The 16658-nt window shown below is 38.1% G+C and overlaps 1 protein-coding gene across 1 annotated transcript; it reads left to right on the plus strand.

Annotated features, from left to right (window-relative positions):
* Positions 1-9139: 9139 nt before the first annotated feature.
* On the plus strand, positions 9140-16284 carry tnfaip6 (tumor necrosis factor, alpha-induced protein 6). The gene is made up of 6 exons (XM_088930506.1): positions 9140-9303; positions 11065-11202; positions 12411-12572; positions 14390-14618; positions 15118-15158; positions 15917-16284. Exons 1-6 carry the CDS (start codon positions 9204-9206, stop codon positions 16030-16032), a joined length of 786 nt encoding a protein of 261 aa, XP_088786632.1. The 5' UTR covers positions 9140-9203; the 3' UTR covers positions 16033-16284.
* The last annotated feature ends 374 nt before the right edge of the window (positions 16285-16658 follow it).

Consider the following 16658-nt stretch of genomic DNA (forward strand, 5'->3'; position numbering starts at 1 on the left):
GTTCATTCCTTTTGGCAAGTACTGCTCGGCCCCAGCCCCTGTTCTTGAACATTTTAGACTTGATTCTTATTTGAGCGGGTGTGGGACTGGGGCAGTCAATCAGACGTGAGCGTGTGGTGTCAGTGTGGGCAACCGGAGTGACAGCCATGCCGGTGGAGTGCCTGAGCTTGGTGTATTTCCCTGTGCTTGAAATCCCGGGAGAATAAAAGAGCATTGTCATCAGAAATGGAACCATCTTAAAGGGGGTGAGGTGAATGGCCGACTTGGGTGCTGAGAAAAAGCCTCTGTCTGGATCGCTGCCACCTTGGTACACTAAAGGATTCAAATACAAATCAAAGCTTTACTTGATTTGTTTTGTTTTGTAATACAGCCTCTATAGGGATCACATTTGGTATGTCTTTTCTTAATCTGCCCACTGTCTGCCTATTAATTATTAGTAATAAAACAGTGCAAGGGATCACAAACATTAGCATACATTGATTTTGACATTAGACACAGTCTGCTGGTTTCACCACCTTATCACGGATATTGTCTTAGACCAAACACTGTTTCTGATGTGAACTTGCATTGATATACTGTACTGTAGTTTATATCTAAAATAAGTTTGTGGTGCCAGTCAATAGATTCCAAACTTACCAATGAAACTGGGATATTTTGGTGATATGTTTAATTCATTCTTTCACTGGCCAGCTGTGTTAGCCTGTTTTACTTCAAATTTTGTTGCTGTTTTCAGAATTATGCCATGTGACCTTTTGATATTAAAACAGCAAAGTTGTACGGCAGCTGAAAGACTGCGATGGGTGTGGATGGTTTCTCTTTCTGACTGGATGAAAGGTGAAAGGTTTTTACTTTGTGCTAACCATCATGTGACACCTCAACACATGCATTCACCTCCCGTCCAACTGCTCTCTCTTCTCTAACTGCTTTGATGAGATTTAAACTGTAGTCTGTGACTTCAATTAAAATACCTTTAGAAAGGACCCTTCAGAATACTGGGAGATCTTAAAAAATTGAAATAAGCATGTAATTGCTCTCACTTACATGACATTCACCAGGCAATAAAAAATGAACTTTTTTATAGCACTGGCCTTATCTTGCTTTGCTGTTGGTTCATACTGTAAAAATATCTTGAGAATTTAAAAAAAATCTGAATGTCTGTTTTTTGCATGCATTTTTAACTGGTCTTTGAATATTCTGAATGTGGAAAAAATCATGCGCTGAAAATATGGAAAACTAGTTTGACTATGACTTGAACATGGAAAACTATGAGAGTGCTTGATAGAAGTATTCAAAATCATTGAAGGCATTGAACTCAGCCCAGTGGACTTCCTCCCAATGAACGATGAATCATGAACCGGAGGACACAAGTGGAAACTATCACAAAGTACACTTACTGTGAAACTGGAAACAAGAGACATTTCTTTACCCAAAGGGTTGTGGGAGTATGGAAAAATACCAGCCACGCAGATACCCTGGCGTCTTTCAAGAAGCAGCTGGGTGTGAGATAATCGATTAGCCAATAACTACCAACTAGGGCTAGATGGGGCCGAGTGGCCCCCTCTCATTTAAAACCTTTCTTCTGTTCTCATTATTTGGTATTATTTTTCATTATTGTTTTCAAGATTTGTCTTTTTTGGACCTGGTGTCTCTCCTGAGGCAAACTACATCAGTGCAAGTTTCCAGGTATTACGTAAAATGATCTCCATCAGGAGAAGTCGGCTCGTCTTCATGTTCCAGAGTCCTGCTGGTGTTCATTTTAGCTTTACATGTAATGGTTTAATCCCTGTAATTACCTGGATTAGAAGTAATATGACCAGTTTTTAAGGATTATTAGTTTCCCTAAAAGTACCTAAAAAAATCCTGGTGTTCATAATTCTTTTTCTCTAGTATTTTTAAGATTCTGTGCATAATTTTCATTTAAGTATCGATTTCCTTTATGAGTGACTCGGTTTTATTTTTTTCATGATTTACATTGGTGGGAAGAAACTGATGGCGTCTTTCCCCGCTACGGTAGGGTCAATCTGTGCTCATGTTTCTGTTCCCTTTATTTACCAAGCTTGCGTCAAAGAGAGAAGAGAATCTGAAAGAAGAAAAGGATCTCAGTCCTTTTTGCAATATCCCAGGAAAGAAAATTGCCATTATTGTAAAAACCCGTTGCATATGAGAATGTTTGAAATATCGAAATGGGCAAAAAAACAAACCGTATGTCAGATTTAACAGTTTCTTTTATCTGCTCTGTGAGGTTGCTCAAAGGTATGGCCACTTGTTTTCTCCTCAGATTAAAAGCTCTTTATAATGCAAATGCATTTAGCACACTATGGCCTGTTTCCCAAGGCTGGCCACAATGACAGCGTGGGGAATCGGGACTTGTGCAGGCAGCCAGTTTGCCCATTTACAAGCCGTTCTGTAGGCCTCTGATGCTGCCCTGCATATCTCATGAAACAGCAGTGCAGCAGGTTTAAATTGTGCTGCTCAATTAACAAAATTGGTTCATGTGAATGTTCTACACTTTAATTGAAGTTACAGAGCCCTGGAAGTTGACATGATTTTGTTAATCCAATCACATCCTGAGCAACTTTAAATCCTTCCCTCCCTTCTTTTTAAACTCATCATCTTTTAAAAACATGCAAATATCCTAAAACAGGCTTTGGCTTTCTTGCTGGTGAGAAGGATTTCTGTCAAACTTGTCATGAGCCTTGGCATTAAAATGTTAGTTTTCCCTGTGAAGACCTATTGTAATCACATACCCCATGAGATGACATCAAGGGGTGCAAAATTAAAAATATCAAAAACCACCATTAAAGAAGTTAGTTTCTGTTGCTATTTTTTAATGCAGATACAAGGGTAAGAAAAACCTTGAATTATTTAATAATTATTTATTCTTTGACAATTATTTGAATGCAAACATCCTAAAACTATGAAAAATAATCTAGGTCAAGTCAAGTTTGGGTATTTAAGAATGTATTAAATGAAATTCCAAGTACAAAGTTCAAAGAGCTGGAATAAATGTTTGTCATAACTCTTCAGACACGCTCCAGACATTGTAATTGCCCAAAGGAAACTCTGAGTCAGAGGGTGTCCAAGCAAACAGTTTATTTACCACAGAGAGCAGTGACCTCGCCAGCTCAGAATTAAGGGACATGCACTGCAGGTGTTTAGCAATGCTAGAGACAGGATTTACTCAACTGCATGCTATAGGACTGTGTGCAGAAGGAGTCTTTTTCTCCGGACCTGCCTTGATCGAGTTTTGAATTTACAAATCCATGTATCGGGTTTAAAATAATGGGCAGATTTTGCTTTAAAAATGAGGTCAAATATTCTATTGGCTTTGAATTCCCTCTTAGATCTGTGGGATGGATACAAGCAGATTTGAACAACGAAGGCTGCCACTGTCCATGGAAAACAGGCTCTTTGCTAACCCCCTGCTGCCTTACAAAGACGGTTGCTTAATGCAGTACTTGCTAGAAGCTCTCCCTTCAACAAGGGCAAAGCTACTACAGGAATTAATTAAACCAGAAAAAAACAGAGAATGCAAATACAGTATATTGAATATTTTTAAACTGATCTGTGAAGTTAGTCTGTATTTGTTAGACGGCTCACTCTGAACTTCATAATATATTTAAAGTTTGCTGTAGTTTTCAAATTTAGTGTTAATGGCTCCCTCTGTTGGATTATGAGCAGATATGGACATGGATGTATCAGTACTGAGAAAAACTGACAGAACAGTTATGCTTTTTGTTTATTATTGGCTTGTTTTGAAAACCAAAGTTGAGTTCAATGACAAAATAAGCTCTTGGGTAGCATGAGGCATCACATTGGTTGAATTATGAAGTAATACACACGTACAGTATATACATACAGTGTATGTACATTGTGTTGCAAAACTATTCAGACTTGAAGTTTTCACATTTTATTGCTTTAAAAATTGCAGCCGTGAAGTACACTTTGAAGTAGCAATTTTAATTTCTTACATGCATAACCTACTACCTACCTAAGTCATTACTGTGTAAATACTCAAATCCTTTCCTTTTTTTAAACCTAAATAACTTTAGGTTTAGGCCTTACCCAAACATACAATTAATAGAGTAGCCTCACTGAAGAGCATTAAAGATCAGGATCAGGAGCAAAAAAAGATTGGCTGGATAAAATATCACAATCTCTAAATGAGTACATTCTGCTCTGTCGTCAGGCAGTGGAAGATGCATCACACCAGCCAGACACAGAGCAGGAGAAGGGTATAGAAATATTTCAGAGATCCTTAATATTGCTTTGAGCATAGTAAAGCTGCTCACAGAGGATACCCAGTCACTGCCTAGATCTCGCTGTCCCTCCACACTGAGCAGCAAGGCAAGAAGAAAACTGGAGAGGGAGGGCTCTCCGAGGCCAGCGGAGCGCCAGACTTCAGCAGGTGGGGTCAACCATATCCTGGACACTACACAGATATTTGGTTTGCAACAAAAGTGCACAAGTGATCCTGCAAATGTGTGGCAAAAGGGTTTGTGGAAGAACAAGACAAAACTGGAGCTTATTCGATTAAATACAAAGTGTTACATCTGACGCAAGCCCAACGTAGTGCATCGCTCAGTCAGCATCCTTCCTGTTGTCGGGTGGCTGTAGTTCTGCTTCTCATCTTCATGGACTGGAAAACTGGCCAAGACTGATGGGACCAAAAATGAAGCAAAAGACTGGCAAATCCTAGAAGAAAAGCCACTTCAGACCTAAAACGGGGACAAAAATTCACCTTTCAGCAGGACAAGGCCAAAGCTACAGTGGAGTGGTTTAAGAAGAACAAAGACAACGTTCTTGAGTGGCCCACTCAAGGTCCTGACTTGAGTACTACGGAAAACCTGTAGAAAACTGGTGTACTGTATATATACTGTATGCCTCCCCTTGGCAACTTGAGAGAGTTTGAGGAAATCTGTCTCAAAGAAGAATGGCCAGAATTTGCACTAACGTGCGCAGTTAGTAGAGAGGTACCCAAAAAGACCTGAAGCTGTAATTGCTGCCAAATGTGCTTCAGTTCATACAGTAGGTCTGTAGACATGCATAATCATTTTTTCTTCAGTTTTTGCTGACATTTTCTGTAACTTAGCATTCAGATTTTGAATTAAATATCAATTTTTTTAAAAATATGCTATTTCACAAAATGGTACTCCGTGGGAAGGATGTGAATATTCTAACAAGGCACTGTATTTTCCAAGTTTTTTTTTCCCTTGTCCTGGAAATCATCAATCCTGCAAGTCTTTCAGGTCACAGGCAAGTTATACATTTGTAAAGAAATGGAAGATGTGTTTCTGATCAATTTAGGAAGCTAAATGGCTCAGATTACGTCTGAAATGAGCTGAGGCCAGCTGTAGCCATTGAGAGCTGAAGAAGTGTGAGAAATTTCATTTCAAATGATTTCTGAACGATACGATTGACCAAATCACCCTCTGAGGTCATCATAACAAAATTGTTCAAAGTGTTTAGAAATGGGATGACTCGGCTGTCAGACCTGTTGGGTTGTGTTTCTCTAGGATCAGAGCTGGCCACCTTGGTACACACACAGTGACTGAACCAAGTAATTATAATTAGTCTGATTTCTGTTGCATGTTAGGTTTGGAAAACATTAACTGAACTACAGGGTCACCTACATGGAAATATGATCTTAGGGAATAGTCAACATACATTTATGAAAGGCAGGTCTTGCTTAATTAACTTGTTAGAGTGCTTTGAGCAAGCAACTGCAGTAATGGATATACACAAGAGCGTACAATATGGTGTATTTAGATTTTCCAATGGATTTCCTATGATAGGTTCCTCGTAACAGATTAATTCTAAAATAACAGGCAGTAAGCATTCAGGGAAATGTTTGTGTTTGGATTTGGGTCACTAAAAATGGAGAGTAAGTATACTGTATGCAAAGAAATCTTACTGTATGTAAGGTTCAAAGCAACCAATGACACTCAGAAGGATTTAGATAAAGACCTGACAGAAAATGTTAAGGTAGACGTGTGAAGGATGTTGCATGCAAGTTATAAAAATATCAAATCCTTAGTTGTTTTTCCTGGCACATTATATACAGTACATGCTCTGGACAATGTGTGGAAGCAATAAAAAAGGCAAACAATTATTGGATATATTGTTAAAAGAGTACAATTTAAACAGAGATGTGATGTTAAAATTGTATCATGCACTAGTAGTCCTTTAAAATATTGTATTAAAAAATGAAATCAACAAAATCAATAGTGTTTAATCTGGTCTTCAATTTTCAAATGCATTCAATGTGTTGTTTTTCCAAAAATATTTTCATTTGATTTTAAGTTTGCAAAGGGATTTTTCACAATAACTAAACTTTTAGACCCCTAAAAAGATCAAATGTGAACTGACCAATGAGTCTTTTGTAATTGTTCCTCCTCCAGTGATCTCAATGTCATTTCTCGATCACTGATCAGCCTCACTGAGTAAACCAGCAGAATACAGCTGTTTTCCTGGTTCTCTTTCACTAGACATTCATTATTTTACAAAATGGCTCTTTTATGCAACATTTTATGAGATATGATTAGAAAATTACAACTTTAGCCAGAACATAAAGACTTAGCATACAGAATGATTTGCTATTGAACACGAATATAATGCATAATATAAAATATGAAACATAATATAAAACGGATATAAAAAAGAAATAAGACATATTTAACGGAAATATTTTAGACACAAAAATAACTGGGCGTGAAAAACGTGTTTGTGATTCATCACTTGGGCCAGATGTGCCTCACCCAGGGTTTGAGGGACCAGTGGATTCCAGGCCCAGCCTTGTGATTTCTCAGACGGGATGTGAAGTCAAAGAATATGGACTGTCAAAGGCGCTGTAAAAACATTTTTGAACAAACACTCTCTGTTGTAATCCCTTCCACCCACGCCGCTGCAAATTCTTGACACGCTTATCGGCCTTCACCAGTCTGCTTAACCCAGGCTTTCTTCTGTATAATTATTTTTATAGTATCGGAAAAGGTCAAAAAGAGAGAAAGTAAGTTGGGCTACTTGGGTAACAGGCAGGGTTCGGGGGCCTTGTGCTGCTAACGTTTTTGGTTAATAATTATTATTCAGCTGCTCTTTTTTAATTTAGAAGTTCACTTTTAAATTTATACTGGGTACAATTTAAGTCGATTCCTCTGACGAAACCTGGTATTTTTAGGATTTGTCAGGGTGGTTTTTGTTTGCAGTTTACCATTACAAATATGGCCATTTTCTGAGGCAAGGGGGGAACATGACTTGATGTTTACATTGCTTGTAATACGAACAGAGACTAGACATGTTCATGGCATTTTTATTCAAAGAATCTTGCAAAGGCATGCAAAGACTAGACTCCATCTGCTGCTGCTGTAGACTCATTTACAACAGGACCTTAATTTTATACCGCATGTCATTCAAGAAGATTAAATAACTTGCAGAGTAGCACACTGAAAAAGGCTCAATGCGAAGCTACCGTAGGGTTTGAAATAGGAACCTTCTGTTCACAAGACATTTGCCTTCACCACTAGACCAATAAGAATTAGGCTTGTTTTAAAGCAGGATATCAACAGTAGTTTAATGCTGCAGCTCTGCTGTGGAATTAATGCGGGAGCACGGTCTCAGACAAGAGCCTGCAAGCAATGAAATTGCCTGAAATTTCACTTGGCAAGCAATCCACTTTCTTCTTTCCTTTCTAGCCACCCACGCAAGGAAGGACTGGTACCAGTCTGAACACAACAGCATGACCTTCAATGCAACTAACCCTTTCAATACAACTGACTGGACCCTTAGAACAGGTTGCTATAGAAGCCTAACATTTCTCAGTCCAGCTGCCTACTGCAGAATTAAAGGCAGTTGGTACAATCTAGAGATCAATCTTGTGTCAGACCAGTAGAGGGGGCTAGACTCTTCAGAAGCGAATGTACAGCTGTACAACTCCTTTTGAGCTGTTTCCTTTTTGCTGCAATAAAGCTGTAGTGCTGCATGGTGACAGCATAATTAACATACTGTATGCTGTGATACAACAAGCAGAGTGAACCAGAGCTGTAGTTGGGTTGTACAGTAAAGTCCTACTTAGCTGACTTACATGTTTTTTTTCCCTAACATTTTGAATTCCAATCCCCGCTCAGCACACATTGGTACACTCTTTCTCTGAGACATTTAGATACGCTGCAGCTTTTTTTCTGTTCAGTTTTTAGAGATGGTAGAAAAGGAATTTCAACAAGTCTTTATTAGCACAGGTTGTTTATTAACACCTGAGAAAGGTAAGAAGTCAGTTTGGACGTGCTTCTGAAATGGGTTACAGCATAATCAAAATTACTGGGCCTGAATGCTTGTAATTGGTATTTGGTGTTACAAAATGCAGCCTTATGTACAGTACATGCATGACCACAGTGGTGGAAAGTAACTAATCACAAGTAATTAATGAGATTGCAAATTTGTAATCTATTATAATTACAATCAGTAATATAATCACAGATATTATACACAATTTCAAAGATGACAGTACTAGAAAAAAAGCTTTTGATTACAGTATTCTTGCAAGGATCCATGTTGCGTGACATTTAGTAATTCTCAAGTTTTCAGCTTTATCACATTATTACTAATAAGCTGGAACTTAAGCGTACAGGTTCCTGTACATACTGTACATATTTTTACATTCTACATGTATGTATCTCAAACAAACTAAAAAAATATCTGTGCTGTTGTATGTACACTAGCACATACTAATAAAATGTCCTCTCTTTAGCAAAAATAATCTGGCACACATGGAAAAGTTTGAGAATGTCGTAATTCTGTGGTTACATCTGCTGCTAGACCTATGCATTGTATATATAAACTAGTCATTGTTACTAAGCAAGCTTCATTTGTTCCAAAAAAAACCAAGTGAAATAAAACAGTTAAATATACATCCCTTTTCATGATGTTTATGTGAGTTTTTGATTAGGAAGTGATCTTGTTTTACATATTATTAATTATCAGGAATTTGATGCAATGGAAGAAAAGTGCAGGTTTGGCTCCCACAGTCTATACAGAACGGTAAATGGGAGTCATTGCTGAAGCCGAGCAAGCCTAGTGACCTCACAGGGCTCTCAGAGTGGTCTAGCCAGCAGCCCGGTATAAAATCTGGCAGCCAGATGTTTCTTCGTCACAGTAAGCTGCTGTACAGCTTCCAAACACAGGCAGTAAAATACTGAGAGATAAAGGGAATGTTCGCGTTCAGGCTCATCTGGGTCATTTGTTTCATCTTGGAGGAAACTCATGAATGGGGTTTCAAGAACGGAGTACTGCACAACTCAATATGGCTCGGTGAGTAGTTTCTATTATAGGTTTGAGGGTCTCTGAAGATGGGGTGCCGGTATGCTTCCTTCTCTTAAAATGCTTCACCTCCTGATAAGAGAAGATTTAGATCTGATAACCGTGCTGTTTTAGAATCATGACCCGAAAATACAATAATTAAGTTTGTTAGCTACGGACTAATTTATTACAGGTTTTTAATTTATATATCGGTCTTACTTTTTACCCAAAACTGCTATCCTTACATAATCTACAAATCTCAGCTAAGAGATTAAATAGAACAACACACATTTTATAATCAGTAGTTTTGTTTCTTGTAAATTGTCTTTTTATTTTTCAGTATGACCAAAAGAATGTATAGTCTGTCAGGACAGTCCAGATATTTGGAAAAACGCAACTAGCTTAGAAATTTGGTTCTCAATAATTTTCATTTTGGAAAATGCTTGCTTGGCATTAAAAGCATTTTGTTTCACATTTCAGCTGCTGATTTGTTTTTTTTAGAGTATAACAAGCCCCTTATAATGAGAAAGTGGTGTTCATCGACCAACACTAGAAAGTTACACTTTTTTCTCTTTTCTTCCTTGACCATTGAACAATATTAATAAATACCAAGAACAAGAGTACAAGCATGTACGGTAAGACAGTATATGGTTAAAATAAATGCTCTGTTGTTAGTTTAATAGGGATCAGAACATCAAATACTGTGCTGTACAAATAGTGTGAGGGGATTGTTTCCTACAGAGGTAAACTATGGTTTCCAAACCAGTCCTGGCTGGAAACATTAAGGCCACAGTTGTTTGTTTGCTATCCCTGTGAAAGGTTTTAACAGAAGGACATAACAGCATGAAGAAGAAACGAGAAAACCCCCATTCCTTGTTTTCCGTTTATATCATGTACTGACTAGTCTTTTCTGATTATTTTAGCACGTTTGGCTCTGGCCCTGGACAGAACACCTCAGTTGTCTGTTGAGAAAAGAGCAAACTGACAAGCATTTTGTTGTAATTGGAAGGTTGCTCAATGTAGTTCATGTGAACACACAGGCTTAGAAAATCTAGAGGCAAGAAACAGCCCCACTTGCATCATGACAATCGACCAGGTTCCTGTAATTTGATACTGTCACACATTGCAATTTCATGGCCCCACTGCTCAGAGGGGCACACTGCCAGAAGTTAATTAAATGTGAAGAATGGCATCTTTCCTAATTGGTCAAGCGCCTGAAGGGTTATGCTTACGTAATGTCAAAACAAGCATAAACAAACATACACTCTGAAAAGGCCCAGCATGTGATAGATCCCAGATCTACAACAGCGGTTTTGTACAAATTAAGCATTCCAAGAGAAACAAGGTGGGCCAGGGGTGAGCACAGAGGGATGGTGTGTCCACAGTTTTGTGGGTCTCATTAAAGCAGCAGCACCTGAAGACCTAGGAGAGACTGTGAAATCAGTCCAGTTCAGCCAGTGACCAGCTCGTCTAGCTCATTAAGAACTGGGTTGGAATGAAAATCTGCAGACTTTCTGGTCCCCCAGGATCAGGACTGGACAACTCTGTAGACAGTACAGCAAATGTGATTCCACTGCACCTTCTGGCTTACAGCACTGGTAGAAACCCATTGGCTGGACTAGTACTGACAGCTGACTGAACACCTCAGTGTTTATGTCCTGGTTGAAAGGGTTTCCCTTACAGGAAACTGGTTAATGAATTTAATTTTTTGCAGCCTTCTCCTGTCTTCCTTTTCACTTTCCTCCTCTTGAAACATTTTTGTTGTCTGCGCAGAGCAAGCAGCAGGAGTCTATCACCGAGAATCACGCAAAGGGAAGTATCAGCTCACTTACAAGGAAGCAAAGGCCGTGTGCAAGTTTGAAGGTGGGAGCCTGGCTTCATATGAACAGCTGGAGGCAGCTCGCAAAATAGGTCAGTCTCTCACTGAAAACTGCATGAGCTGTACAGTATTTTCATGAGAAACCTAATTCATTTCTTTAATGACCAATGGGGATATCACTTATAAACAAAGCAGACATGTATGAAGAAACCAAAAATACTGTTTCCTAGTGATAAAACTTATTAATACTGTTATTGTAAAATAACATGCCTTTTGAGGGTTTCATTGACTATTTTGAGTTTACTTAAGCTGGGAAAGCATTGCTGTGACCCTGATTGCAAAGCAATGATAATGCATTTACTTCTTTATTATCTAGAAAGTGAACAAGGAACACAGTTTCATCTACCAAAAACTCTTGTTCATAGCTAATTTACCCCAAATTGTAAAGACCCACAGAATTGACATCAGGACCCTCATCAATTTTTTTAATAAATGATCAACTCTTTATAATTACAGTATATACTTTAATCCTATTCTTTAATTATATATATTATATGCAGTATGATATAAAGAAAATTCCCTTCTAAAATCCTGTTTAATTTTACTATAAAGCACGTCGAGCACTTAGAGTTAATTGGAAGACCAGTTTTGTCCTATTGTAATTACTGAATGATACCTCTGTCCTCAATACCACTACTTTCCAGAACATATCCCCCAAGGCATCTGGTTTCAATTATTCTTTCTGGCAGAGTGGCTCTCAAATTGTAATAGCAGTTGGAAGTTAAGTTAGAGGCCTCTATGTGTTGTCCTTCTTGAGGAGACTGAAAGGCAAGTCAGCTGGTACAGTAATTTTTTTCCATGCTGAAAAGAGAATAAAGAAAACACAACATTTCGGCTATGGAGCCTTCTCCACAGCTGAAACGTTGTGTTTTCTTTCTTCTCTTTTCAGTATGGAATAAACCTATTACTTGTTCCTTTTCAGCCGACACATGCTGACACAGCTGCCCACCTGAACCACAGTAGTTGCTTCGTCTAGTTCTGTTGAAAGACCTGAACTAGACAATGAAAGACATTGTCCAATGTAAGAGATGCCACCAATGTTAAAACAGATGAACTTCAATAGATTTTAATTACTGCCAGATGTAACAGCCATCAGATAGTCAGCTAACCTGTAGGCATGCAGTGCTGCATGTCTTATAGCTTTCTTCAGCTAAGCAAGCTGTGTAGAATTGTCATCTGGGTTGCAGTAACAGAAATGGGGTGCACACATCTTTTGGATTGTGTTTTCTTCCTCCCTCAGGCTTCCACGTGTGCGCAGCTGGATGGTTTGATAAAGCAAGAGTGGGCTACCCCATTGTGAAAGCTGGTACCAACTGCGGCTTCGGAAAAGTCGGCATCATCGATTACGGCTACCGGCTCAACAAAAGCGAAAAATGGGATGTCTACTGCTACAACCCGACGGGTCAGTAAGAGATGAGCGTTATGCTTGCGTTTAAGGGATGTAAATGCCACTTCTTTCTCTGGTGCCTTCCTTGTTGGTCAAATAAATCACTTCCATATGGAGTTCAGGCAAATAAAAGGAGTCACAGTGATGGGAGATGGTGAGCACTGCTGCATCACAGCTTTTGGCTCCTGGGTTTGTATTCATTCGGGCCCATGCCAGCTTCAGGAGTTTGGTCAAACCCCAGTGGAGATGGTGAAGAAGTGCCATTCGGATAGTTAGCTTTATTGGGGTATGTCATCTGTCTGAGGAAAATAACCCAAGGAGGAAGAATGGGTGGAGGGAGGGTCAATTCAGCAAGAGGACTGTTATGTAAACATGAAGAGGTGACAGAGATTATGGTGTGACCTCCATCTGAACTTCTGTTTTCAAGTTCATTTTAGCATGGAGTATATGCTTCATAGCTTTATTGTCTCAACTCGACTTGCAGACAGAACTGCAACCTTACCATAAGGACGAGATAATTTGAAATACCCTTCATTTTCCAAAAGATGAGCCAAGGGGCTCCAAAGTCAAGATACTTATACCTATATGAGAATGGAAGTGGCTGAGATTAGGGTTTGACCTCATCATGAACTTTCATTCAAAACTCCATAAAGTTTCAGCAAGGGTTTTCAAGCTCCAAGCATTTGCTAAGTCACTACTTATTTATATACTTATATACTTGTACTTAGAGTCCACTGTAATTTCTAAAAGCTATATGAACACATTGAAAGTTGCCTTCCACAGATGATGTTTTTTAAAGATTCAAATGAAAGCCATTTCTGACAAAGCATTTGACCGAAATTAATAATATAAAAAAGAATTGGCTTTAAGTTTCAGTTGTTCATTCAAATGAATTAGGATGGAAATGACATAATGTTACATGAGTCAGCTCATGATTAACGTTATAACCTTGTTCATTGCTCTTGCACAATTTAACCTTAGCTATCCACTTTTGTGCTGTCTATTGCTAGATTTCTGGAAGACTGTTCTCAAATGAAATAAGTAGTGATTTTATATTATTTTAAGACTATTGTTTATCTCCTTTCTTGCTGCACAAATACCTCTGTATACAGTATCCACACCAAGTTCCTTGTTAATGGCCTGTTATTCTTTGAGCAGATGGTTCCTCACATCATCCTATTAAAGCCCTTGTCTTGTTTCTGACATTCATGTAAAAATAAAAAGCAAGTATTTTCTGATGGATTTAAATGAAATAACACAAAGCCACACACAATGTGGCTTGGTTTCAGCTGCGAGTTGCTCTGTTCACAATGGTTCACTTCATGTTATTCGGCAACTCCAAAATCATACTGATTAAAATACAAAAGTTCTTCTGTTGGCAGCCAGTTTTTGAATTTTTGAACTATAAATTTCATGACCAGTTGCCTTTGTTTTCAGTTCCTACCCTGCAAAAAAACCATATCTTTAACACCACAAAGATTTTACTTCTTTGCTGCCAAATACTGAAGCAATTCCTCCTTAGCTTTTTGTTCTTGTCACTAGTTCCAATTCACATTGTACAGCTTCCCGCTACGTCTGATGTGTGTTTCTTTAAGTTCCCCTCTTCTGGAAGCAAACCTTTAAACTGTTCTTTTAAAATAAAAAAAAAACATTTGTGAGGGAGAGCTGCTTGCCACTGATTGGAGGTGGAACTCCAAGCTGTTCAAATTTAGAGTCTCACTTTTTTTACTTTCTAATTGATGATACATCTACCTCACGTGTTTGTAGTTTCGTTAGGCATATCTAACGAATGTTTTTGAATGTTTTGTGGTTTTTCTTGTTACCTTAAAAAGCAAAACAGTGTGGAGGTATCTTGACGGAGCAGAGGAGAATTATACAGTCTCCTGGTTATCCAGATGAATACGAAGATAAGCAGATATGCTACTGGCACATCAGAGTGGGCTACGGCCAGAAGATAGTGCTGAAATTCCTTGACTTTGATGTGGAGGATGACCTTGCCTGTCTAGCAGATTATCTGGAAGTCTACGACAGCTATGATGATGTATCTGGCTTCGCAGGAAGGTAGTACCAAAGTAATCCCTTTAGTATTCACAATTTTCACTTCCTGGACTCCAGTCCAGTCTGTATCCCGCCATGCGCCTGTTGCTTGCCAAGACAGGCTCTGGCTCCCCACAGCAGTGAATTGGGTGAAGCGCTTAGAGAATGGATGGATGGATTCTTAATTGAGGCTTGCATGAAAGATCTGAAATAATTTAAGAGATATTATATAGTGCAAAAGTAATGGAAGAAAAAATTGAACATCTTGTGCAAGGTCTGTATTTTTAGCAATTTTAAGATACATAAGATTATTTTATGTAAAAAAAAAACATCAGTGCCTAAAAATGTATTTCATTATAATGAGGGAAACATTTTCAAATTAGATTTTTTTAACAACATAAACAGCATGTCTTGTAGCGCTAACATCAAACTCATAATTAAAAAGGATATGGGTAAGAGATGCTATGTAAAACAACATTTACATGTACGGTATATAGAACTGGAATTTATTGCTATTTTTCAGGTTCTGTGGAGATGAATTACCAAACGACATCATTAGTACAGGTAAATGTTTTACCTCTTGTCTTGAAGAACTAAAGTACCGAGTATTAAAACTATGAAAAAATACAGCTAACGCCGCTCTTCTCTGTCACTGAGTGATGGACTACACAATGTCAAAGTGTCTGGAGTGGGTTTCTTTCAGTATACAGTAGCATGATTTCAAAGTGAAGGGAAAAGTCTAGACTAGGTAGTTGTAACTTCCAAAGCTAAACCGTGCAAAGAGGTCTAAGACATACCACTAGATTTTTAAATATTACCTATACTTAATTTCAATCATTTCCTAACAACTCTTTATAATAGCTATTTTATAAAACAGGGCAGACAGTCTCTGAAACATGGCCCCAGTAAATGAGTGCAGCCAGTTCAGGAGTTTAATCTTTTAGGTTTTTTATTTAGAAGGACTTACTGCATTACCCTGTTATTGTATTTTCTTTTGAAATCTCACACAGTAAAGCCAAATGTTCATGAGTTAAATTAAATATCTGTCCTGTGACACATATTATATACCCATTTTTATCACTGTGCCTCAATGAGTGATATGTTTTTTCTCTTCTTAATTTTTATAGAAATAAACACTGAAGAGTTTTTTAATAATATGCAAAATATGTTTTTTCTTAAACAATTGGTGTTATAAGCATATTTTACAAGATAAATATACTGTAATGCAAAGTTAGTATCATTTCTGTCTCAAAATCATCAAAGGGTCATACTTGATAAAGGTGGTATGGTTGTGATAGCCTGTTGTTTTTTTTCTTTTAAAGGAAATGTGATGACGCTGAAGTTCTTGTCTGATTCATCTGTCACAGCTGGAGGCTTCAGACTTGAATATGTGACAGTGGACACACCATCTTCCTTTGGCAACAACTCTTATAGTTAAAGACAAAAGAATGATCATGTAGGATCTTCTATGTTACCAAGAAACAAGATTGAAAACTGCATTTTTAAAATACACTTTTTGCAAGACTGTATAACAAGCATTGAATGCATAATTTACCTATGCACCCCGACCCTTAAGAAAAAATATTATATTTTTGTAAGATGCCCAAATCAGGTTTTATAATTGAATACTGTTCCATCTAATTTTCTTTCACAATTTACTGAAACTGATTAAATTTTTTTTCAACCTTTTGTCTTCATGTAATCAAATGCTTTGTTTCCGATCTTTGTGTACACGACTCTTACGATAGCCTCTGTCAAATCCAGAGCCGAACACGTACACTGTACCTGGGGCGTAACTGTTTCCACTGAAGCTCTCCAGCTGGGTACAGGCAGGAGAGCTGTGTAGGTAGGCCTAGGGCAGCCACTGGTGAACACAAAGCAACATTTAAATTCAGACCCCCTAGATGGAGTTCGCATCAGATTTTTAAAAAGACAGCATGAAAGAGATGGTGTAATTTCTTGAATGTGGGCTATAATGAAATGTTTTTCTTGGTTTTTATTGCTCTACTTGACTGAAAAAGGTTGAGATAGTCATGCAGCAATACAATAATGCCATAAAATCAT

Source organism: Atractosteus spatula, chromosome 13 (genome assembly GCF_055471065.1).
Source record: "Atractosteus spatula isolate fAtrSpa1 chromosome 13, fAtrSpa1.hap1, whole genome shotgun sequence".
NCBI classification, from domain to species: domain Eukaryota; kingdom Metazoa; phylum Chordata; class Actinopteri; order Semionotiformes; family Lepisosteidae; genus Atractosteus; species Atractosteus spatula.

Coding starts and splice junctions, on each gene's coding strand:
- tnfaip6 (XM_088930506.1), top strand. CDS start 9,204: ATGTTCGCGTTCAGGCTCATCTGGGTCATTTGTTTCATCTTGGAGGAA. Junction 11,203..12,410: donor GGAGGCAGCTCGCAAAATAG/GTCAGTCTCTCA, acceptor TTCCTCCCTCAG/GCTTCCACGTGTGCGCAGCT. Junction 15,159..15,916: donor AAACGACATCATTAGTACAG/GTAAATGTTTTA, acceptor TTTCTTTTAAAG/GAAATGTGATGACGCTGAAG.